The 17,544-nt window shown below is 42.6% G+C and overlaps 1 protein-coding gene across 5 annotated transcripts in view; it reads right to left on the bottom strand.

Moving 5' to 3' along the window:
• Positions 1–17,544, bottom strand: part of TRPC7 (transient receptor potential cation channel subfamily C member 7) — a 74,577-nt gene that overhangs the window by 23,615 nt on the left and 33,418 nt on the right. For all 5 annotated transcript variants that reach the window (XM_064672171.1, XM_064672173.1, XM_064672172.1 and 2 more), the window contains 3 exons: positions 10,476–10,640; positions 6,188–6,404; positions 967–1,200 (listed from right to left, as the gene is read on the bottom strand). In XM_064672171.1, the coding sequence (XP_064528241.1) occupies positions 967–1,200; positions 6,188–6,404; positions 10,476–10,640 (616 nt within the window). The remainder of the gene's footprint in view (positions 1–966; positions 1,201–6,187; positions 6,405–10,475; positions 10,641–17,544) is intronic.

Below are 17,544 nucleotides of genomic sequence, written 5' to 3'. Positions count from 1 at the left end.
CTTTCAATGGATCGGCAGCAAACCAGAGAGGGAAAAACTCCATCATCTCCGTGGCCTCTCTCTTGCCTGGGCAGAAGGAGGGATGTTTCCCTTCAGGGGGGACACACTAAGAAGGGGTTGAGCTGGTGGGACCACCAGGCTGGGGGTGAGGGCTCATGTCCCCAGTGCTGTGTGGAGCACAGCGGATGAAATCTGCTGCCTCAGATCCCCCTCTCCAGCCCAAGCACATCACTGGAACAACCACCTCACAACTCTAGGGAGCAAATGGTGTTCCTTGGTGCCCATCTCTGGAGCTCCTGTGAGCAAAAGTCCTCCTGGGGTTTGCTCAGGGTGACAAGTAAAGCTTGCAGAGGAGTGCAATGGATCCAGTCCCCACACTGTACAGCAAAGAAAAACCATTTCAGCCATCAAAACCAATGTTGTCCAGGCACTGCTGCTGCTTTAGCACTGCTGCTGCTTTAGCACTTACAGATGATTTAGGCTCTACAAAAATACAGGTTTTGAAGAGCAGCAGCTTATGGATGTAATTGCTATTTTTATTTCCATTATACAGGTGTTGGATGTAACAGAAGCGCAGAGGGCACCGACAGTTAGAGATGCAGCCCCACATTCTATATTTATTACACATTTCCCTCCTCTCACATTTGGGAAACCAAGCAGGTTACTTCATCTGTAATGCAAATTATACTCTGCTCCCTCCCAGTTCCTGATTATCTGCTGCTCAAGCTGCTTTTTCAGGATGTGATTGACCTGAATGTAGACTTGGGACAGTATCACAGACTGAGTGAGGCTCAGATCCTTTCTGACTGTTTAGGAAGATGGCTGGAATGGGTAGACTTGGGAAGAATAATTTGGTTTAATTAGAAAAAAAAACACATAAATATCCCCAAAAAGAAACCTGCTTTCAGCACTGCCACACATTAGCCTAAAAGAACGGGAAGTATTAGAGAACAAAAAGTACCTTACCATAGGTAAAATAAGCAACTTCAGGGGGAAGGGTGACGTTGTTGAGGTCATCGTCTTGAACGTACTGGTCAACGTACTGTTGTGCTTCAGAGGCTTTGAGGAAAGCCATGAACCTGGCAGTGAATGATGCTACAAAGATGGACAGCATCCCAAAGTCCAGCAGGTTCCAGAGATGCACCACATATTCCCGTGGCCCCTCTTCCCAGATCTCCTTGCACTCTGACCAGATCATACCTGTGGAGGGGACAGGAGGTGTTTAACAGAAGGTGTGTGTGTGTTCAGACACAGAAGGTGTGTTTGTGTTCAGACAGACCTCTTTCCTGGCCAACAGTGGCTTCTAAAATTGAAGCAAATAGCTCTTTAATTAAATGTAATTTCTTGACAATGGTTCACGTCACCTTTTCTTAAAAATTCTTTCAAAGTTTTAGCTCACGTGTCCTTTTGTGCTTATGAGGCAGAAATTTCAAAATATCACTATATAAGTCAATGGCAAAGATGATTTCTGGTGATGACAGAAAGCACAGTTCAGAAATTCTGATGACACTAGAAAATCCTGTTGCTGCTATATTTGGGAAAAATGTGGATTTCCTCTCTTGTCCCCAAAATCTCCTTGCCAAACAGTGCCACTGAAGATGGCACTACTTGCCCTGCTGCTGTTTTTCTCCTTCCCTGGAGTGGGTGGGTTCATTTTGAGAATGCAAACACAGCTGTGCAAGAGAAAAGATCCAGGATTAAGTTCGGTGTGATAAAAGAAAGGGTAAGACAGAAGTTCTGCCCTTGCAATACTTTTCATAAAGCTTTTGGAATTAAATAATGATTTTCCATACATTAGACTCTGATCTACCACTTTAAACATTAAGTTTAGCCCGAATTTAGGATTTCTGACAACAGACTTACAGATAAACCTGTAAATGCCAAATTCAGTGAGTTCAAATGTTTTGACATCTATCTCCTATTGGGAAGTGCTAGGGCAGACAGGGGAATTCAGTGGGCAAGAATTCAGGGCAGGTTCACTAATTTACCCAACCTTCAATCACAGCAGGGCTCCAGGGTCAAACCCTGCTCCTGAATAGATAAAGTGTTGGAATATTTAACCCACTGATAAATATTTCCTGCACTCTCCCCAGCCCTGTTTCCATAGCAGCAGCAAAATTCTCGTTTAATCAAGAAGGAGCAGCGCCTGCCGATTTCCATGTGGCCTCCTGCAATCTTCTCCCTCTTGTGAACTCCTTTCATCCTCTCTGCTGGAAGCTGTCGTGGTGTGGCACAGAAATGCAATTGCTTGGCTACTTCTGAGACTCCTGGAAGCACAGGGTGTCCCAGGAGGGGCACTGGAAAGCTGGGTTACAGGCAGGGAAACAGGTCAGTGGGAATCCAGCCGGAGGGTGGAGGAGTGAAGAGCTGCTGCTGTCAGTCCCTGTGTGCAGGGAAGGATTGAAAGAGAGAAAGGAAAGCTGAGCTTTCCACACCCCCATCAGCCAAGGCACAGCCAGCCTGTGACCTCCACAGCCCTGGAGTCTCCAGGTGGGTGCCTGGAGATGTGCCCTGATACAGGTTATGCCCTGTATAGATCTATCTTGAGAGAGAGCCTCAGAAACCAATTTTTCCACCCTCTTCCTTAGACTATTTATTATCAAACCTTATTCATGGTGAGTGCCAGTTTGGGATGAAGTTCCTGCTTTTACTCAGTCAAGCAGCTGGGGACTCGAGGAGGGGAGCTGGGAGGCTCCTCTGCTGCCCTCCCTCTGCTCAGCACTCAGCAGATCTGCACAGGGAAGGAGTTAAAGAGAGAAAGGAAAGCTAAGATTTCCACACCCCCATCAGCCAAGGCACAGCCAGCCTGTGACCTCCACAGCCCTGGAATGTCCCTGGAGATGTGTCCTGACATAGGTTATGCCGTGTATAGATCTGTCTTGGGAGAGATCTGAGTGCTGAGCGGAGGGAGGGCAGCAGAGGAACCTCTGCCGGTGCTTGGCTGAGTAAAAGCAGGAACTTCATCCCAAACTGTCACTCAGCACGAGCAAGGTTTAATAATAAACAGCCTCAGGGAGCAGGTGGAAGAATTGGTTTCTCAGGAATTTTCCTGGAGCGAGGATGAAATATTAAAGGAACATTTCCAGCTTTAAAATGCTTTTTAAATTCCCTGGAATGATGGATAGGAGCCATTAGCCCTGCGTGTGACGCGTGTGTGTCGTGTAAAGGTACTAAAGCTCTCCAGGAAAAATCACGTGGTAGCATTGCCCAAAAAAGCACTCCTCCTCTGATGACCAGAAATGACTTTTCTGGTTGAAATATTAACTCTCCCATCCAAATTTATTTCTAATCTTGCTCACTTACTATACCTAAGTCACAGATTAATGGAGTAAGAAGTGTCTAAAACTGAGTGGACTGACTAAAATTAGAATCACTCAGTGAAAGTATCACACTATTGGCCTATAATTATTCTTTTTGCCAGCTGTGTGGCAATCATTTTTTAAAAATGTCTATTAAGGACAAGCAGAAAAGTTCCAGTAATTATTCAGTCAGTACTGCTGGATAATTGTATATACATTGGGATATGAGCAGCTCCTGCTCTCCAGCTCCTGCATGTCTCTTATTCCCCCCACGGCAGGAACGATCAGAAATGTCACCTTGATGAGCAGGTCTGGTTTCAGCAGAGGAAGGAGAGTTAAGCTACAGGCACAGCCCATCTGGAAGAAAAATGGGAGTGTGCAAGAAGTGCTGCTCACCACCTGTGCACAGAGGAGCAGTTTGTCAGATTTTATATCCGCTGGCCTGGGACATAAATCAGGAGCAACTGATGTTGCAGAGATGCCTTTGAGCCTTCCTGCATCCACCAAAGGCTGTTGGATTAAGAGATTAATAGTGCTCAGACTGCATCTATCCAGAGTCCCCGGCTACCCTGGCTGCTTTAGCAGTGGGGATTTTGCCTCTTGCAATAAAACCTCCCTGCTTTCAGCACACACTTTGTCCATACCACTCATCAGGAAAATCCCAGCCTTCCTCATCTGAAGGCAAGGGATGGGAAGACCTGGCCACAGGGGAGACACAGATAAGTCCCAGGTACATGAGCCAGAATTGCTGTGCCCCATGTACAAAGGGGGAAGCTGATCATGGTTAACATCACGAGATCCCCATGGGCCCACTTCTGGGGCTTGTCCAGGTCCCTCTGGATGGCATCCCATCCTTCAGGTGTGTCAGCCTCACCACTCAGCTTGGTGTCAGCTGCAGACTTGCTGAGGGTGCACTAGATCCCTTTGTCAATGAAGATATTAAATCCCACTGGTCCCAGTATGGGCCCCTGAGGGACACCACTGGTCCCTGCTGTCCATCAGGACTCTGAGCCATTGATCAGCACCCTCTGGATGTGACTGTCCAACCACTTTCTAATCCACCTAATAGTCCACTCATCAAATGCATCTCTGTCCAATTTAGAGAGAAGGATGTCATGGGGGGCAGTGCCAAAGGTTTTACAGAAGTCCAGTGAAATGACATCTGCAGCCCTTCCCTCGTCCCCTTACATAATCACTCCATCACAGGAGGCCACTGAGTCATCTATGTTAGCCACTTTTATTTAATTATATTTCTACTCACCTATAAATATTTATAATACCTATAAGCTTTTAGCACCAAAAAGCTGATCAGTCACCACCCTTAGTGCTTTCACAGTCCTTAAAGTTCAAGGTCACACGTGGGGCTCAATAAGTGCCCAAGTTCCTGTGCCAGCTTTGAGCCATCTGCACCAAACTTTCACCTCTAGGATTGCTGAACCATTGTTTGAAGCTTTCTGTAGGCAGGCAGGTAAAACGGCCAGAGCAGATTGTCAGTGCAGATGTAGGCAGTCATTAGAAAATCTCATTATACTCAGGAGTCTGGACAATGATTCACTTTTCTTCTCTCAGAAAAGCGAAAACCTTCGCTTCAAATGAAATGTTTTCTTCTTCATCTCTCAGGAACTCACCAAGCAGATGGATACCTACTGCCTATAAGGAAAGAATACCTAGTCTAAAATCTAATCATATTGTCCAACTGCTTTAATATCATTTTAAAAATATATCTTACAGGCTTACTCTATCCAGTCTGGCATCTATTCAGTATTTTCTAGCCTAATATCCTGCATGGGATTCTGATTATTGCAGGGACAGGGAACAAAGAAACAGTGGCCAGGAAGTCATCAGATAGAGCAGCCCTATCCTATTTTTCAGGGGATTTAATGCCATCAGTACTTATGGAACAGTGGAATTATTTGCTGCAAGAAAAGAATCCGAATCATGGTGGTGAGCAAAAATAGATATAAAAGAGGTGGAGAAAGATTCTGCACAGTTGATAAGCTCAATTTCCCAATAAATCCTCCTGAGCTTGTTTAGATTAGTGGTTCAAGCTGACTGATCTGCCAGGAATAAATGAAGCCTGGAGGAAAAGTAATACATCTGGATCTGCCTAAAACTCCTTGGAAATTTAACCTGTGCCTGTGACATACTTTTTGCACTTGATGTGTTCACCCACACGAATCCTTACTTTATAACTGTTGAATAACTTAATTTCTTTTACAAGATTTGAGCTCTGTGCTGTCCTCTCACCAGCAAGAATTTCACACTGGGGATGCCATAAAATCCAACTCTTACTTGCCTGGCAGTTTTCATCACTAGATCTCAGAGTGCATTGCAAAAAAAAAAGGCCAATAACATTATTTCCATTTTGCAGACAAAATAGCTGAGGTTCAGTGAATTATAATGGGATCATAATAAGATCCCAGGGTAATAAATCAGGCAGGCTCCCCACGCTTCCTTCTGCTCACTTTAGATGGAGCAACATCCTAGATTGAGGCTCCAACTTTCTATTATAATATTACCTTCTTTAAAATGCAATGATTAAACCAACAGAGGCAAACAGGTAACATCTATAGCATTTACCACGGAAAATGGAAAATCAGGAAAGTGAGAATTTGCCAAGTGTCCTTCAATAATTTCAAAAGCAGGGACAAAAATTACAGTTTTTTATCCTCTTTTAATCAAAATTCTGCCATCAACCTCCAGGCTTATGGTGGTTTGTTTTCAGTTTTGGGGAGTTTTCTTGGTTTGGGGGTATTTTTTTTTTGTTTGTTTATTTAGTTTGGTTTTTTTGTTGGGTTTGCTTTTTTTTTTCTCCTTTTCCTTTGTCATGTTATTCCTAAAGAGCTCGAATTTCCCCCGAGGGCTTGTAGACGTCTGGTTTGACTTACCCAACACCCACTTCATGATGAGCAGTTCCGTCCAGGAGAATTGAGTTGTTTTGACTCTGAAGATCTGTTTGGGGTGATCCGTGATGGTCTCGTTGGGGAGATTTTTGACTCCCTCGAACCGATCGGACGCGTTCACCACCAACAGCCCCAGGAAGATTGTGAAAGAAACTGCGTGGGCCACAAACTTCATGAAGGGACTTCTGAGGGTCCGTCCCAGCTGCAGTGAAACACAAAAAACACAGAAGATTTTAACTGCTTGTTTGTTTTTTTTTTAATTTTTTAATTTTTAATTTTTTAAATTTTAATTTTAATTTTTTTAATTTAATTTTTTTTCCCGTAAAAATTTGAATATTATTCTATTCCTATATATGAACGTTTGGATTTTTTCCCATAAAAGTTCCCATGAAGTTGCAATGTCAAATGCTCTAAGAGAAAGTACTTTTCTTGGAGCTGTTTTGGAGGAGAGCAAAAATATGAACGTTTGAATTTTTTCCCACAAAAGTTTTTACGGTTTGCCCAAGGTGAAAAGGATTCAGAACTTAATTGTGGATCATTAAGTAAATAGGGTTTAGATTTGTTCCAGTTGTTGTTTGCTATTACTAGACATTACGCACTGCATAATTTTTTATCTTATATTGCTCTTTTAAACCCACATGTAACATCTAATTGTCCTGGCCATATGGAGGGTGGAAAATGAAGAGACAGGACATTTATATGAGAGACATGTTTGTTTGTATATGTGAGTATGAATGTCCTTATTTGTCACTATAAATCCTAGTGATGGACCCAATTCTCACCCTTAAATCACTGTTATATATTAGAATCTTTTATTAAGGGTGAATTCTTGTTTCATTATCAATGTGTAAGAAGCAGCTTTCTGTTTAAATATTCTCTAGCAATGCTTTTAATACACTTTGCTTTGATAATCTTCTCTCATAATTACTACAAAATCTGGGGAATCACTCCCAGAACACAAGGATTTATTTCAGGACATTAAGCCAAGAACCAGAGCAGCAGGTCTCTTCTCTACAGATAATATTTGTTCCCTTTTTCTTGAGAGGCTTTCTTTGTCAATGAATTTAAATACCACTCTTTTAATTTTACATTTTCTGTGAACTAAAAAAAAAGCAGTACTCCCAAAAATGTCAGAGTGGAAGCATTTTTAGGAGCACTGGGACTGCAGCCTGTGGTGTTGGACACGACAGGGAGCAATGGAAGAGCTGTCCTGGATGGGCCCTTTGCAAACACCCCTCAAATGTGAAAAAAAGACTGAAAAACGAAATTCCTTGGGTTTTTATTTATCTCTAAGAGTAGATTAGTTCAAAGCAGCCCAGCTCTCTGGTCACTGAGGAACAGGAAATATTTTAAAAGTAGAGCTCTTGTCATTGTATTTTCAGGCAACAGACTGTACAATTTTTCTGTTGCAATCTTTTATCTCCTCTTTTGATCACCAGTGAAAAAGGTTTCAGAGACTAACATTTCATTTCAAGAGTCATGGCCTAAAAGAGGTGGATGAGTCAACCTGGATATTTCAGGACAGGACAGGCTTAAACTTCATGGCTCTTGTCAACAGTTTGTGCACCCAGAGGTGAATGAATGACTGACACTAAAACTGGTTTTAAAATAGACACTTCTGTGCAACTGAATGCAAAAGGACACTTAAAGCTGAGTTGCAAACTCCAGTCAATACTGTTTACCAAGTTTTTGAGGGGGTATTTGTTATGGTCCAGTCTAACCCCACAGAGCTTTATTAAAGAAAATTCTCTGCTAGGGAGGAAAGGTTTGAAAACAAGTTTCTTGCTGAGATACATGAGGGAAGGAATTATTTTGAGATATGAATTCCTCTATTATTCTATGTGAAACTGCAGAATTTGATCATCTTAAGAATGTGACACACAGAAGTATTGGTCAGGACAGCTCCCATAAGCAGTATTCCTCAGCAGAGATTTCCCTCATTTTTCTCACTGCCTTAGTCCAGAAATTAATCCCTGACTCATTCCTGGGCATCAGTGTGTCTTTTGAAACAGGCCTGATTTAAGTCAAATATCTTAACTGATTGTTACTATGGAAAAATTGTTTCATTACCCAGCTGTGTATCACGATTGTTTTCGTCAGTTAAAACCAAGTAAAACACTTGTAAAGTTGACCAGGACAAAGCTGGGCTGCTCAGAATCACAAATCCTCTGCATCACACACAAATCATCTCTAACACCCCCATCCTTTTGGTGGATCTGCTGCCTTTGGGGAATTTTCTGCAGTTACACCTTGAGAGGATCCAAAGCTCATGGATCAACCCCCAGCCGTGGAATTTAATAATGATGATTTAGGGAGAGGTACCAGTTCAAGGGGGGGAAAATGCATTTGTTATTCAGTTATTTCTCTCACAATCAAAAAATCAAGACTCCATTGTTCTGATCAAGGCAAATCTATGCATTGAAAGACAGTCCCTGCCTGAAAGAAATGTCAATTGGACTCTGTGCTAGAAGGTTATATGTTGTTTTTCACAGTCTAAAGTGAGATGAGAAGAAAGGAACACTGAAAAATGAGAATGCATGAAAGGTTTAGTGTAATGAAATCAAGGCTGATGAGAAGTTAAATCCCCTCCCCTCCATTTTTAATTTCAACAAACCTACCTCAAGAAATTAAATACACGTAACTTTCTCAGGAATTTCTTTTTTTCTGTTGTATAACCATTTTATTTTTAAATTTTTTAACCTCAGTTTATTTCTCCTTAGTTTTCATGCCTTTCATTTAAATTCTCCACTTATTTCTGGTCTAATTGTTCTTCCCACCTGTTGCTATATTCAAATGTGACCTCTGTAATTCTGAGAAGGCACCACAAATGCTGCTGTTGGCTGGTTTGCTGACTCCCAGCACATTCAACAGAGGTGAAGGAAATTAAACAGCTTCTTAAATCCCTGCTAGACTGGGGTCTGCCATGATGAATCCACGTGGTAATTCCACACATTAATTCCCTTTACAACCCAGCCCAAACCAGCTTTAGCACAGCCCAGCTTGCACACAAACATCTCTGTGCAACTCTGGGCTCCTGTCTGTGATCCATAAAAGATGAGGGGCTTTGTGCTGGTACAAACCTTGAGGAGATGAAGTTGCAGTGCCAATTGCTCTAAGAGAAAGTACTTTTCTTGGAGCTATTTTGGAGGAGACCAAAAATTTTTATTATCTCGGACATCCTGAAAGACTGTTTTTCTGATTGTGCAAACATAAATTTTTTCAAATTATATCCTTTCCTTAATACTTGGTCATGGATCTATAATTTTTTGGGCTGGATAAATTAGGAAAGGATTCCTCACTGGTTTTTAGAGGAAAGGGGAAAAAATATTTTCATGACTGAATATATTATCAGTGCCAGGGTCACTTTGATCAAATTTAAATATCTGTGACAAGCCTCCTGCACAAGATATCTACCTTGTAATGGATGATATTACTGGTTATTGCTGAATGGGAAATGATCTTTTTCTGTGGCAAGAGTAGCTTATTTATCACTCAGACGTACACCTATTTATCTCCACTTGTTTGAGGAGACTCTTTCAGGGTGGAAACCTCTACAAATTTCATTCCACACCACATAATCTTTATCTAAACTAAAGGTAGGTTCCGGTCCTTTGACCTCTGGGTCTCAAAAACCCTTCTTCTCCATCTGATCTGTATTTAGGTACACTGCAGTATTTCAAGTTTCATCATCTTTTCTCTCAAAAGCATCAGGATTGTATGATTCAGTCTAATCTCTGCAACACTAAGAAGTTCCCTGGGGCTTGCCAGACTTTCAGCCCCAAGTGCCATAATAATGCTCCACTAACTAAAACCACAAGCTCAGAAAGGAGAAGGAAAGGGAAGAAAGGAGACCTGGAGAAGGGAGGAACCTGCAACAAAAAGTACCTAAAAGTAACAAGAGTTTAAATATCACTAAAAGAGCAACGAGGATCTTCTCCTTTAGTTATTTCAAATTTTGGTGGCTTTTATCCTTTCTTCACCCCACTCCTGTGTTGCCTCCTATCCATTTCTTCCTGTTCTTTTCTTGTCACCCACTTCATTTCCCCACCATCCCACCTTTAAAAAGGCTGCATCTCAAGCCATGCCTGTTAGTCCCAGGTGTGTTTGTCAAGCAACACCTCAGGCTTGCTCTCCCCTGGGCAACCCCAGAGGGTACCACCAATCACTTCCCAGCAACGTGATGGAAAAAAAATGTGACTTCATTCCACCCCCTGGATGAAACAACCACCCCCTGGATGAAACAACCACCCCCTGCCCCTTGCTGAGGCTGTACCTTGCTGCAGGGAGCGATCCAGTAGGCTATGGCAAGGAAGGGCAGGCCAATGGAGACTCCAAAGACAGCCAAGAACTTCACAGCTATGGATTGCTGCCGTAGGCCTGAGAGGTTCTCGTACCACATGGTGAGCAGCTGCTGCTGGCAGTTGGGGTGAGCCACAAACTGAGAGAGAAACAGAAATAAAGGTGTCAGTAGCATTGCCTGAGGAGGAAGAGATTTCAGGGAATACCCTGATGAACTTGCCCACAGGACAAGGCAGGGCATGTCTTTGTTGTCCAACACAGCTCAGGGTGTCACAAGCAGAGAACTGCAAACCAGGCACCCAAAATCCCCAGGTACTGGCAGAACATGTTCCACTTCTCCTCCTCGTCTTCTCTAAAGAAGCACAATGTCTGGGCTAAAACACAAAATCTGTTGGTGGAGAGCACTGACAAATTGCCTCTGAGCAAGTTACTTCTTTGGGTAATACAGTCTACACTGAGATTCAGAAAAGAAACAGAGGAGCTTTGATTTCAAGTTGAAAAAAACCCCTGTGGTGACCTGCTAAAGACTTAGACCATTGGCATAGTAGGTTTACACAGCACTAATATTATATTGTTGTATTCACTGCATGAAGACCAAAAGTGAACCATCCTGCAGGGTTCTCCTGTAAATTATGAGAGACCTGACCAGTATTTTACTACTTTAAATGCTTCATCTCAGAGTACCTTTCAAAAAACGACAGCTCCTTCTTTGTTGATCAGACAAAAAGACAAATCTAACAGCAGAAGGGAAAAAACTGTGGTGCTCTGGTACAGAAAGTACATGTTTTGTATCCTGGAACTGAGACTGTTCCTCAGTTTATTGTTCAGAGGTAAAAGACAAGGCAGCAGCAGACAAGGGAAAAGGGCAATTTCTTAACAGCAAAATTACAGCAACACCAGATCCCACGTAAGAGTTTTATAATAAAAGATTAAACTATTTTATGTTATCCTTCAAGGTGATTGAATTTAGAATGTGACTATCCTTAATCACAAGGAAAGGTAATTAAAAGGCAAAACAACTGAAAGAAAAGATGAAAAATAAATATGTTGCTAATGCAGATAATTGCACTGGCAGAACCGAGGGTTTCATTTATTAGTTCAGTGGCTGAACAAATGTTCCTGGGAGGGAAATGTAAAATTTTCCACTGTTTCAAGGAGCAGAACTTTCTGGAGGTGAAGGGGAGGATGAAGGGGGTCAAGAGAGAAAGAGAGGAGGAAGGAAGAGGTTACTGAGGGCTTGGTGACCAACCTTGCCCTGTGTCAGCCCTTTGAGCTTCACCCAGCTGGGAGATTTCAGCTGCCTCCTGTAGTTTTATTGTAACTGAAAAGCAGAGAAAATTCTAACTCTGCTTTCATCTTCACTATCTGTGAACTTAATGGACTCTTTTTGATGTGTTTGCATAAGAACAAAACTGTTAAATGCGAGTTTAAATGATCAGTTCCTCGCTGGTGCAGAATGAAATACAGTTGCACAGTAATTAGGATTGCTGTGCAGTAGCACTTTTCCTTCATTAATAGCACATTAGCAGCTATTTAAAATGTGCTTCTTCTGATGAATTGGGCTTTGGGGTCTACATTTCTCAAAAAGAGAAATAAAAAAAAGCCTATAAGACTTATTCAGTGGTAAAGTCAGCCAGAACCAAGACATTTGATAGGTACTTTTGATCTCCTTTGTCTTTGGATTTTTTTCCCCCCATTTTAATGTGCTTTCTTTTAAGCTGCTTTCAAAAATAAGAAAACTGTCAAAAAAAGGTAATTATAAATAATGAGTTGAAGTCCTTCTGAGCATTTAAAGTTTCCTGTGCAGGTGATGACAGCAGTACCACAAGGAGGCATTTCCTAATGTCCAGTGTTTGTGCTAAGGCTGCTTGGGCTCTTTATCTTCCTGGGCAATGGACAGAAGGACCAAGTGGAAGAAAATTCAACAGAGAATTTATCCTTTCTGTAGATTTTATTTTCAGATGTGATGAATTCAAAAACAATTGTAGCAACTCATGGAAAGGAGAATTACACCAGTAATTGTGCAGACTTCTGAGATGAAGGGCCCAAGAAACATCCAGGCTTCCTCCTCTTGCAACTGTTCGTTGCGTTATGAGAATTGTTTCAGACAAAGGAGCTCAGTTGTCCTTGGCAATGAGACAGTCAAAGACTTCGGCTGGTTTGGCATTTCAGAGAATTCATCAGACATTTTAATCTGTTCATTTTTTCCCCTTTGTCTGGGAACAGCTACAATGAAAATACAAATACAGGAAAATTGAGAAGGAATCGCCATAAAACGCAGTTCAGTGGAACAATTTATTTTGTGTGAGGCAATAAGGACGGGCAGCAGGCCATGGAGTCTTGATGGTGTTCATCTCCCTCTGATTATCACAAAAACCAGGGGAAAAGAAGATAAGGAAGATCAGAGCAGGGATGAGTTTTGATCTGCTGTTTGCTTACAGCAAGCAGGGCAGTTTTTCATTATGTTTGCTCCTCAGACATTAATGAAACACGCAGTGACCCCTGGCCACTGCCAGCCCTGTCCCCATCAACAGCTCAGACACTGATCTTAGACCTCCTCAGAGATGTTACAGAGCCATTTGACTCTCCAGAAGAGAGGAGCAGAGCTGGAGACAAAAGCTTCGAGGAAGAATCCTTCAAACAGTGATGAAAAATGGGGGGGGGGAGTGATATTGAATTTCAGAGGGCTGAACGCTGCAGTGCTTTTTCAGTGTTCCCATTAAACGCTCTTTGCTTTTCTTCAGGATGGAAAATGAGGCTGGGAGGCTTTTAGGGACAAACTGTGGATGCTCCTGTGCTGTGTCCCAGAAGATGAGAGAGGCAGAAAGTGTTGCAGCAAGAGTGGTGTGAGCAGGGCTGTGCAGAAGGGCAAGATGTCTCTGATTGAAATGGAAGCCCTGGCAGGGAGGGCATTTTCTGGCTCCAAAACCAGCCTTTTAAAAGCCTTAAGTGCTTTATCTCACGGGCAGAGCCAGTCCCCTCCAAGCTGATAAAGGTAATGCATCAGGAGCTGGGAGCTCAAGTAAAATGTTTTCCAGTGCTTCTGCATTCAGAAACCACAGTGGGAGCTGTTCTGGTCCCGTGGCACTGGGACCCCAGTAGATGGCACTGGTTTTTCCTTACACCTCTGGTTTAGGAAGGAAATTGTGCTTCCCTCCAGCCTATCAGTCACACAGCTTTTTAAGTTTAAAAAAAAAGCTGAAGAAAAAAATATGATAAAATCACACATCAGTCTGAAGAGCCAGCCCTAATAATGAAGCTGCCAAAGCAGCATTTTTGAGAGGCACTGAAACACTCAGGAAAGACACTTCCAAAAGCCCCTGTCCTGTGCCACGGGGAATTAAATGATAGAGATGAATATTTTTTCTGTCATATGGAAAAAGAGTCTCTAAAAACCTTCAGTGGGAATTGAAAGGGCCCAAAGGCACTGTTTTACACAGAGAAACAGCGTTTGAGGGCACTGTGGATACCACGTTGAGCAATAACTTTTCCATGTTGCCATCTAATTTGATGGATGACAGCTCTTTCTGGTAACTCAGCATGTATATGCATTGTGGGAAAGCACTTCACAGCTCTCATTTGTTCCTTACCATACTTGTTCAAAAGTGCAGGAGTTTCACTACACAGATGATAAAGTACCTCTCTATCTCGATAAATACATGGGAAGTTACTTCTGATAGAAAACACTGTGATAGAGAGACTTTTATTTTCTATTTTCTATTATATTGAACAGAGAAAGAGCCTGTGATGAGGAACCTGGTCATTTCTGCTGTTCAGTAACAGCCTAAGCTGCCAGTGGTTGGGCACTGTTTAAACACCCAGTCCTAAACCCCTCATGGTCCTTGTCTTAAGGGCATCTCTCCTATCCTGTGGCACACAGCAGGTAAGCTACAGCCAGGTGACAAAATAAACCCAGGAAATTCTTGAGTGTCAGGCAATGCTCACACATCAAACAGGAAAAAAAGTGGGAAAAAAGAAAAATAAGATGGAAAAGGAGAGGAGAGAGAGGACAGAGAGGACAGAGAGGACAGAGAGGACAGAGAGGACAGAGAGGACAGAGAGGACAGAGAGGACAGAGAGGACAGAGAGGACAGAGAGGACAGAGAGGACAGAAAGGACAGAGAGAAGAATCTCTATCTTGAACAGAAAAATGGTGTCAGCAAAAATAAGGAAACTTATGGCAAGACAGGCAAAAGACAGAGGTCAGCCTCTGATGTTCGGAATTAATCATGCAAAAAGAAACCAGAATTATTGAAATAATTCTAATTCCCTTAAAAAGGGCAGAAATCTCCCACTGAGGCAAAAGAATGAGCCACTCTGACAGGATCATCTCACTCTGCTAATGCAGCTACCCTGCATAGCCAGGGGCTGAGTTAAGAAGGAAAAACTCATCAGGGAAGCAGTGAAAGCAGTTTAAAAACCTGCATGTCAGATCTAACAAAGCAGAGCTGTGACTGGAACATCCTGAGGTGCTCCTGTTGTGTCCTCTGAGCTTGTCCCTTCCCTGTCAGCCTCGTGGCAAACCTCAGTGTGTTTAATCACTGAGGGAGAGCTAAAAAGGAGCTGCATAAATAGACTTTCAGGAGAACATTTGTGATGTCAGGAGACACTGGCAGGGGCAGGGATGAGCCATTTCTCTTCCCATCATGTAGCTGCATTCGTGTCCTTCAAACAACCTTGCTGGGTTCATTATTAAACATTTATCTTTTGATGTAGCTCATCAGTTCTGCAAGCCTACAATGAGAAACATATTTTAGGCTGCAGCACCTGCTCACATGGACCCTGGGTTGGGTGTGTAATGTTGCAAATGCTGGAGAACAGAGTGAAAAGCTGAAACACTTTGGGTGACTCACTGGAGTAACCTTGTGCCTCTGAATAACAGGCAAAAATGAGGGGGGCAGCAAGTGGATTGTACTCATGGCTTTTTCAATTTTGCCACAGCAGGAGGGTTGGAACTGGATGATCTTCAAGGTCCCTTCCAAGCCAAACCATTCTAGGATTCTGTGTTGGCAGGAGCAGAGGAGCAGTGGGAAAAACCGAGGGGGATCTGAACCACACACATTGTGTGCTCTGCAAAGATGAAAGTACAGGGGTATCATCATGAAGATTTCCAGGCAAACACAGCCTGAGCTGAGCTTGCCAGGCTTGTGTTCCCAAAATACCAAAGCCAGTGCTGGTCTGGAAGGTGAGTTGGGGTTTCCTTGGCAGCTGTGCTCGAGCAAAACCAGAGGCAGGGAGGGAGGCCAAGCCGGGCTCGTGTGTCTCGTTTCTCCCGGTGAAACCTTCACCAAAGGAGAGGTGAAATCATCTTTTTTTTCAGCAGGTTGCTGAAGATGCTGTGGGAGTATCAGCAAACATCAACAGGGGTAGAAGAAACTCAGGGAAAAGTCACAGCAGGGTATTACTGCTCTTCCCTCAAGGGTGAAAAATATACTCCCATTTCATCAAAGAGGGTCAGGTGAATTAAAGGACAAACATGTGTCAACATGCAAATGACAGGAAAAAAAAGAATGAAAGTTAAATATCACTTTCCACTTTTGAAGATTCCTTTGGTATTTTAAACATTTTTAAGACTTAAAGCCTAAATTAAGAGTCTGGATTTATACTGAATAAAATACTTTTCTTGAACTGGAATGTACTTTCTGGGGGGAGGAAAAAAAGGTGGAAAACGTGTCAGAACAGTTCTTTGATCCAGTAAAAGACCCACCTATTGCAGAGCTGTTTCACCTGATGCAGAGCAGAAGATGGCAGAGCTCAGTGGGAATTCCTGAATTTCCACAGCACAGTAAAAGACCAGCACAAGCATCAGCCTTTTCTTATCTTCACCTTGTACTCTGCTCTCTGAAACTCCAAGTGAACAAAGAGCCCTTTGTTTTGTAGCAACTATTCTGAGAGACCTCAGCAGAAGCAGATGGGAAATTATTTATGATATTATATATTTATTTTGTGCTCTAGAGAGCGAAAAAGATGTGCCTTTAGTAAATGTTTGTGCCAATAAATTCTGACAGCTGAGGTTGTCAGAGGGTAAATATGGCTGGAATTTGGCTCCCTGCTGTTGTGGCTGGTAAGAGGGGCAAGTAAAACTGTGGAGAGTTTAAGAAAGAAATAGAAAAGTACTTGCCCTACTGCCAATGAATTAAGAATAACAATATAGTTCCATTCCAAATACTCAAGTTGTGACACTGGGACCTTTTCACAGAAGAGACCTCCTCTAATTATAATAAATTCTATCCATGGCCACAGGCCCAGTTTTAAAAACACTTTGCACCAGAGGAACCTTAGAAGGGAGAGTAAAAGCAGATCAAAATTCCTCCATTCGGGTGCAACAGAAAGATTTGAATGGAGGCAAGAAAATTCAGCTGCTCAAGCCTCATTCCAGTGGGGTGTGACCATTGCACAGAAGGAAACCCTGCGTGACAAAAGGTCCTCTGGGATGTTGCTGCAGACACACAGAGAACATGAAGGAAGGAATTATCCCTGCCCCGAGGATTGTGCAGCTTCCCCTCTGTCCCTGGGGTTCATTTGACTGTCTAATGGCATCACACAAATATTCATGAGCTTCTGGCTCATCCTTCAGCTGAGCTTTCTGACAGGCTTGGTGAGTGTTCAGCCCTGCTCTCTGCAGCCTGACCTCAGCATTTCTAAACCTGCCAGCAAAGGCAAAAGGTTTAGATCTGTAAGCAGGGCCCAGGTGAGCTGGAATGATCAGGAACAAAACCCAGCTGATTGTGCAACTTCAACCTCTGAGTTACTTTTTAGGCATAAGTATTTAGTGTGTTTTTAGTAATAAGTTACACCTTTCCTAAAACCTTTCACGTTTCTCCTTCTGAACCAAAATACCTCTCTGATTAGAGCCATTTGGCAGCAGTTAAATACTTGCACCAAATCCCAGGACATTCACATGTTCCCCAGTTTCATCAAAATCCAATATCTGCATCTATTTGCTGGTTGACTTAAGTGTTCAAAATCAGAATTTTGTACCAGATAACTCAAAACCTTAGCACAGCTACAGTTTGCAAACACATCTCTTTCCTGTGACTAGG

The sequence above is a fragment of the Pseudopipra pipra genome, chromosome 15 (assembly GCF_036250125.1).
Source record: "Pseudopipra pipra isolate bDixPip1 chromosome 15, bDixPip1.hap1, whole genome shotgun sequence".
NCBI classification, from domain to species: Eukaryota; Metazoa; Chordata; class Aves; order Passeriformes; family Pipridae; genus Pseudopipra; species Pseudopipra pipra.
Note: the sequence above shows the minus strand (reverse complement) of the source record. Positions and strands in the feature narration are given on the sequence as shown.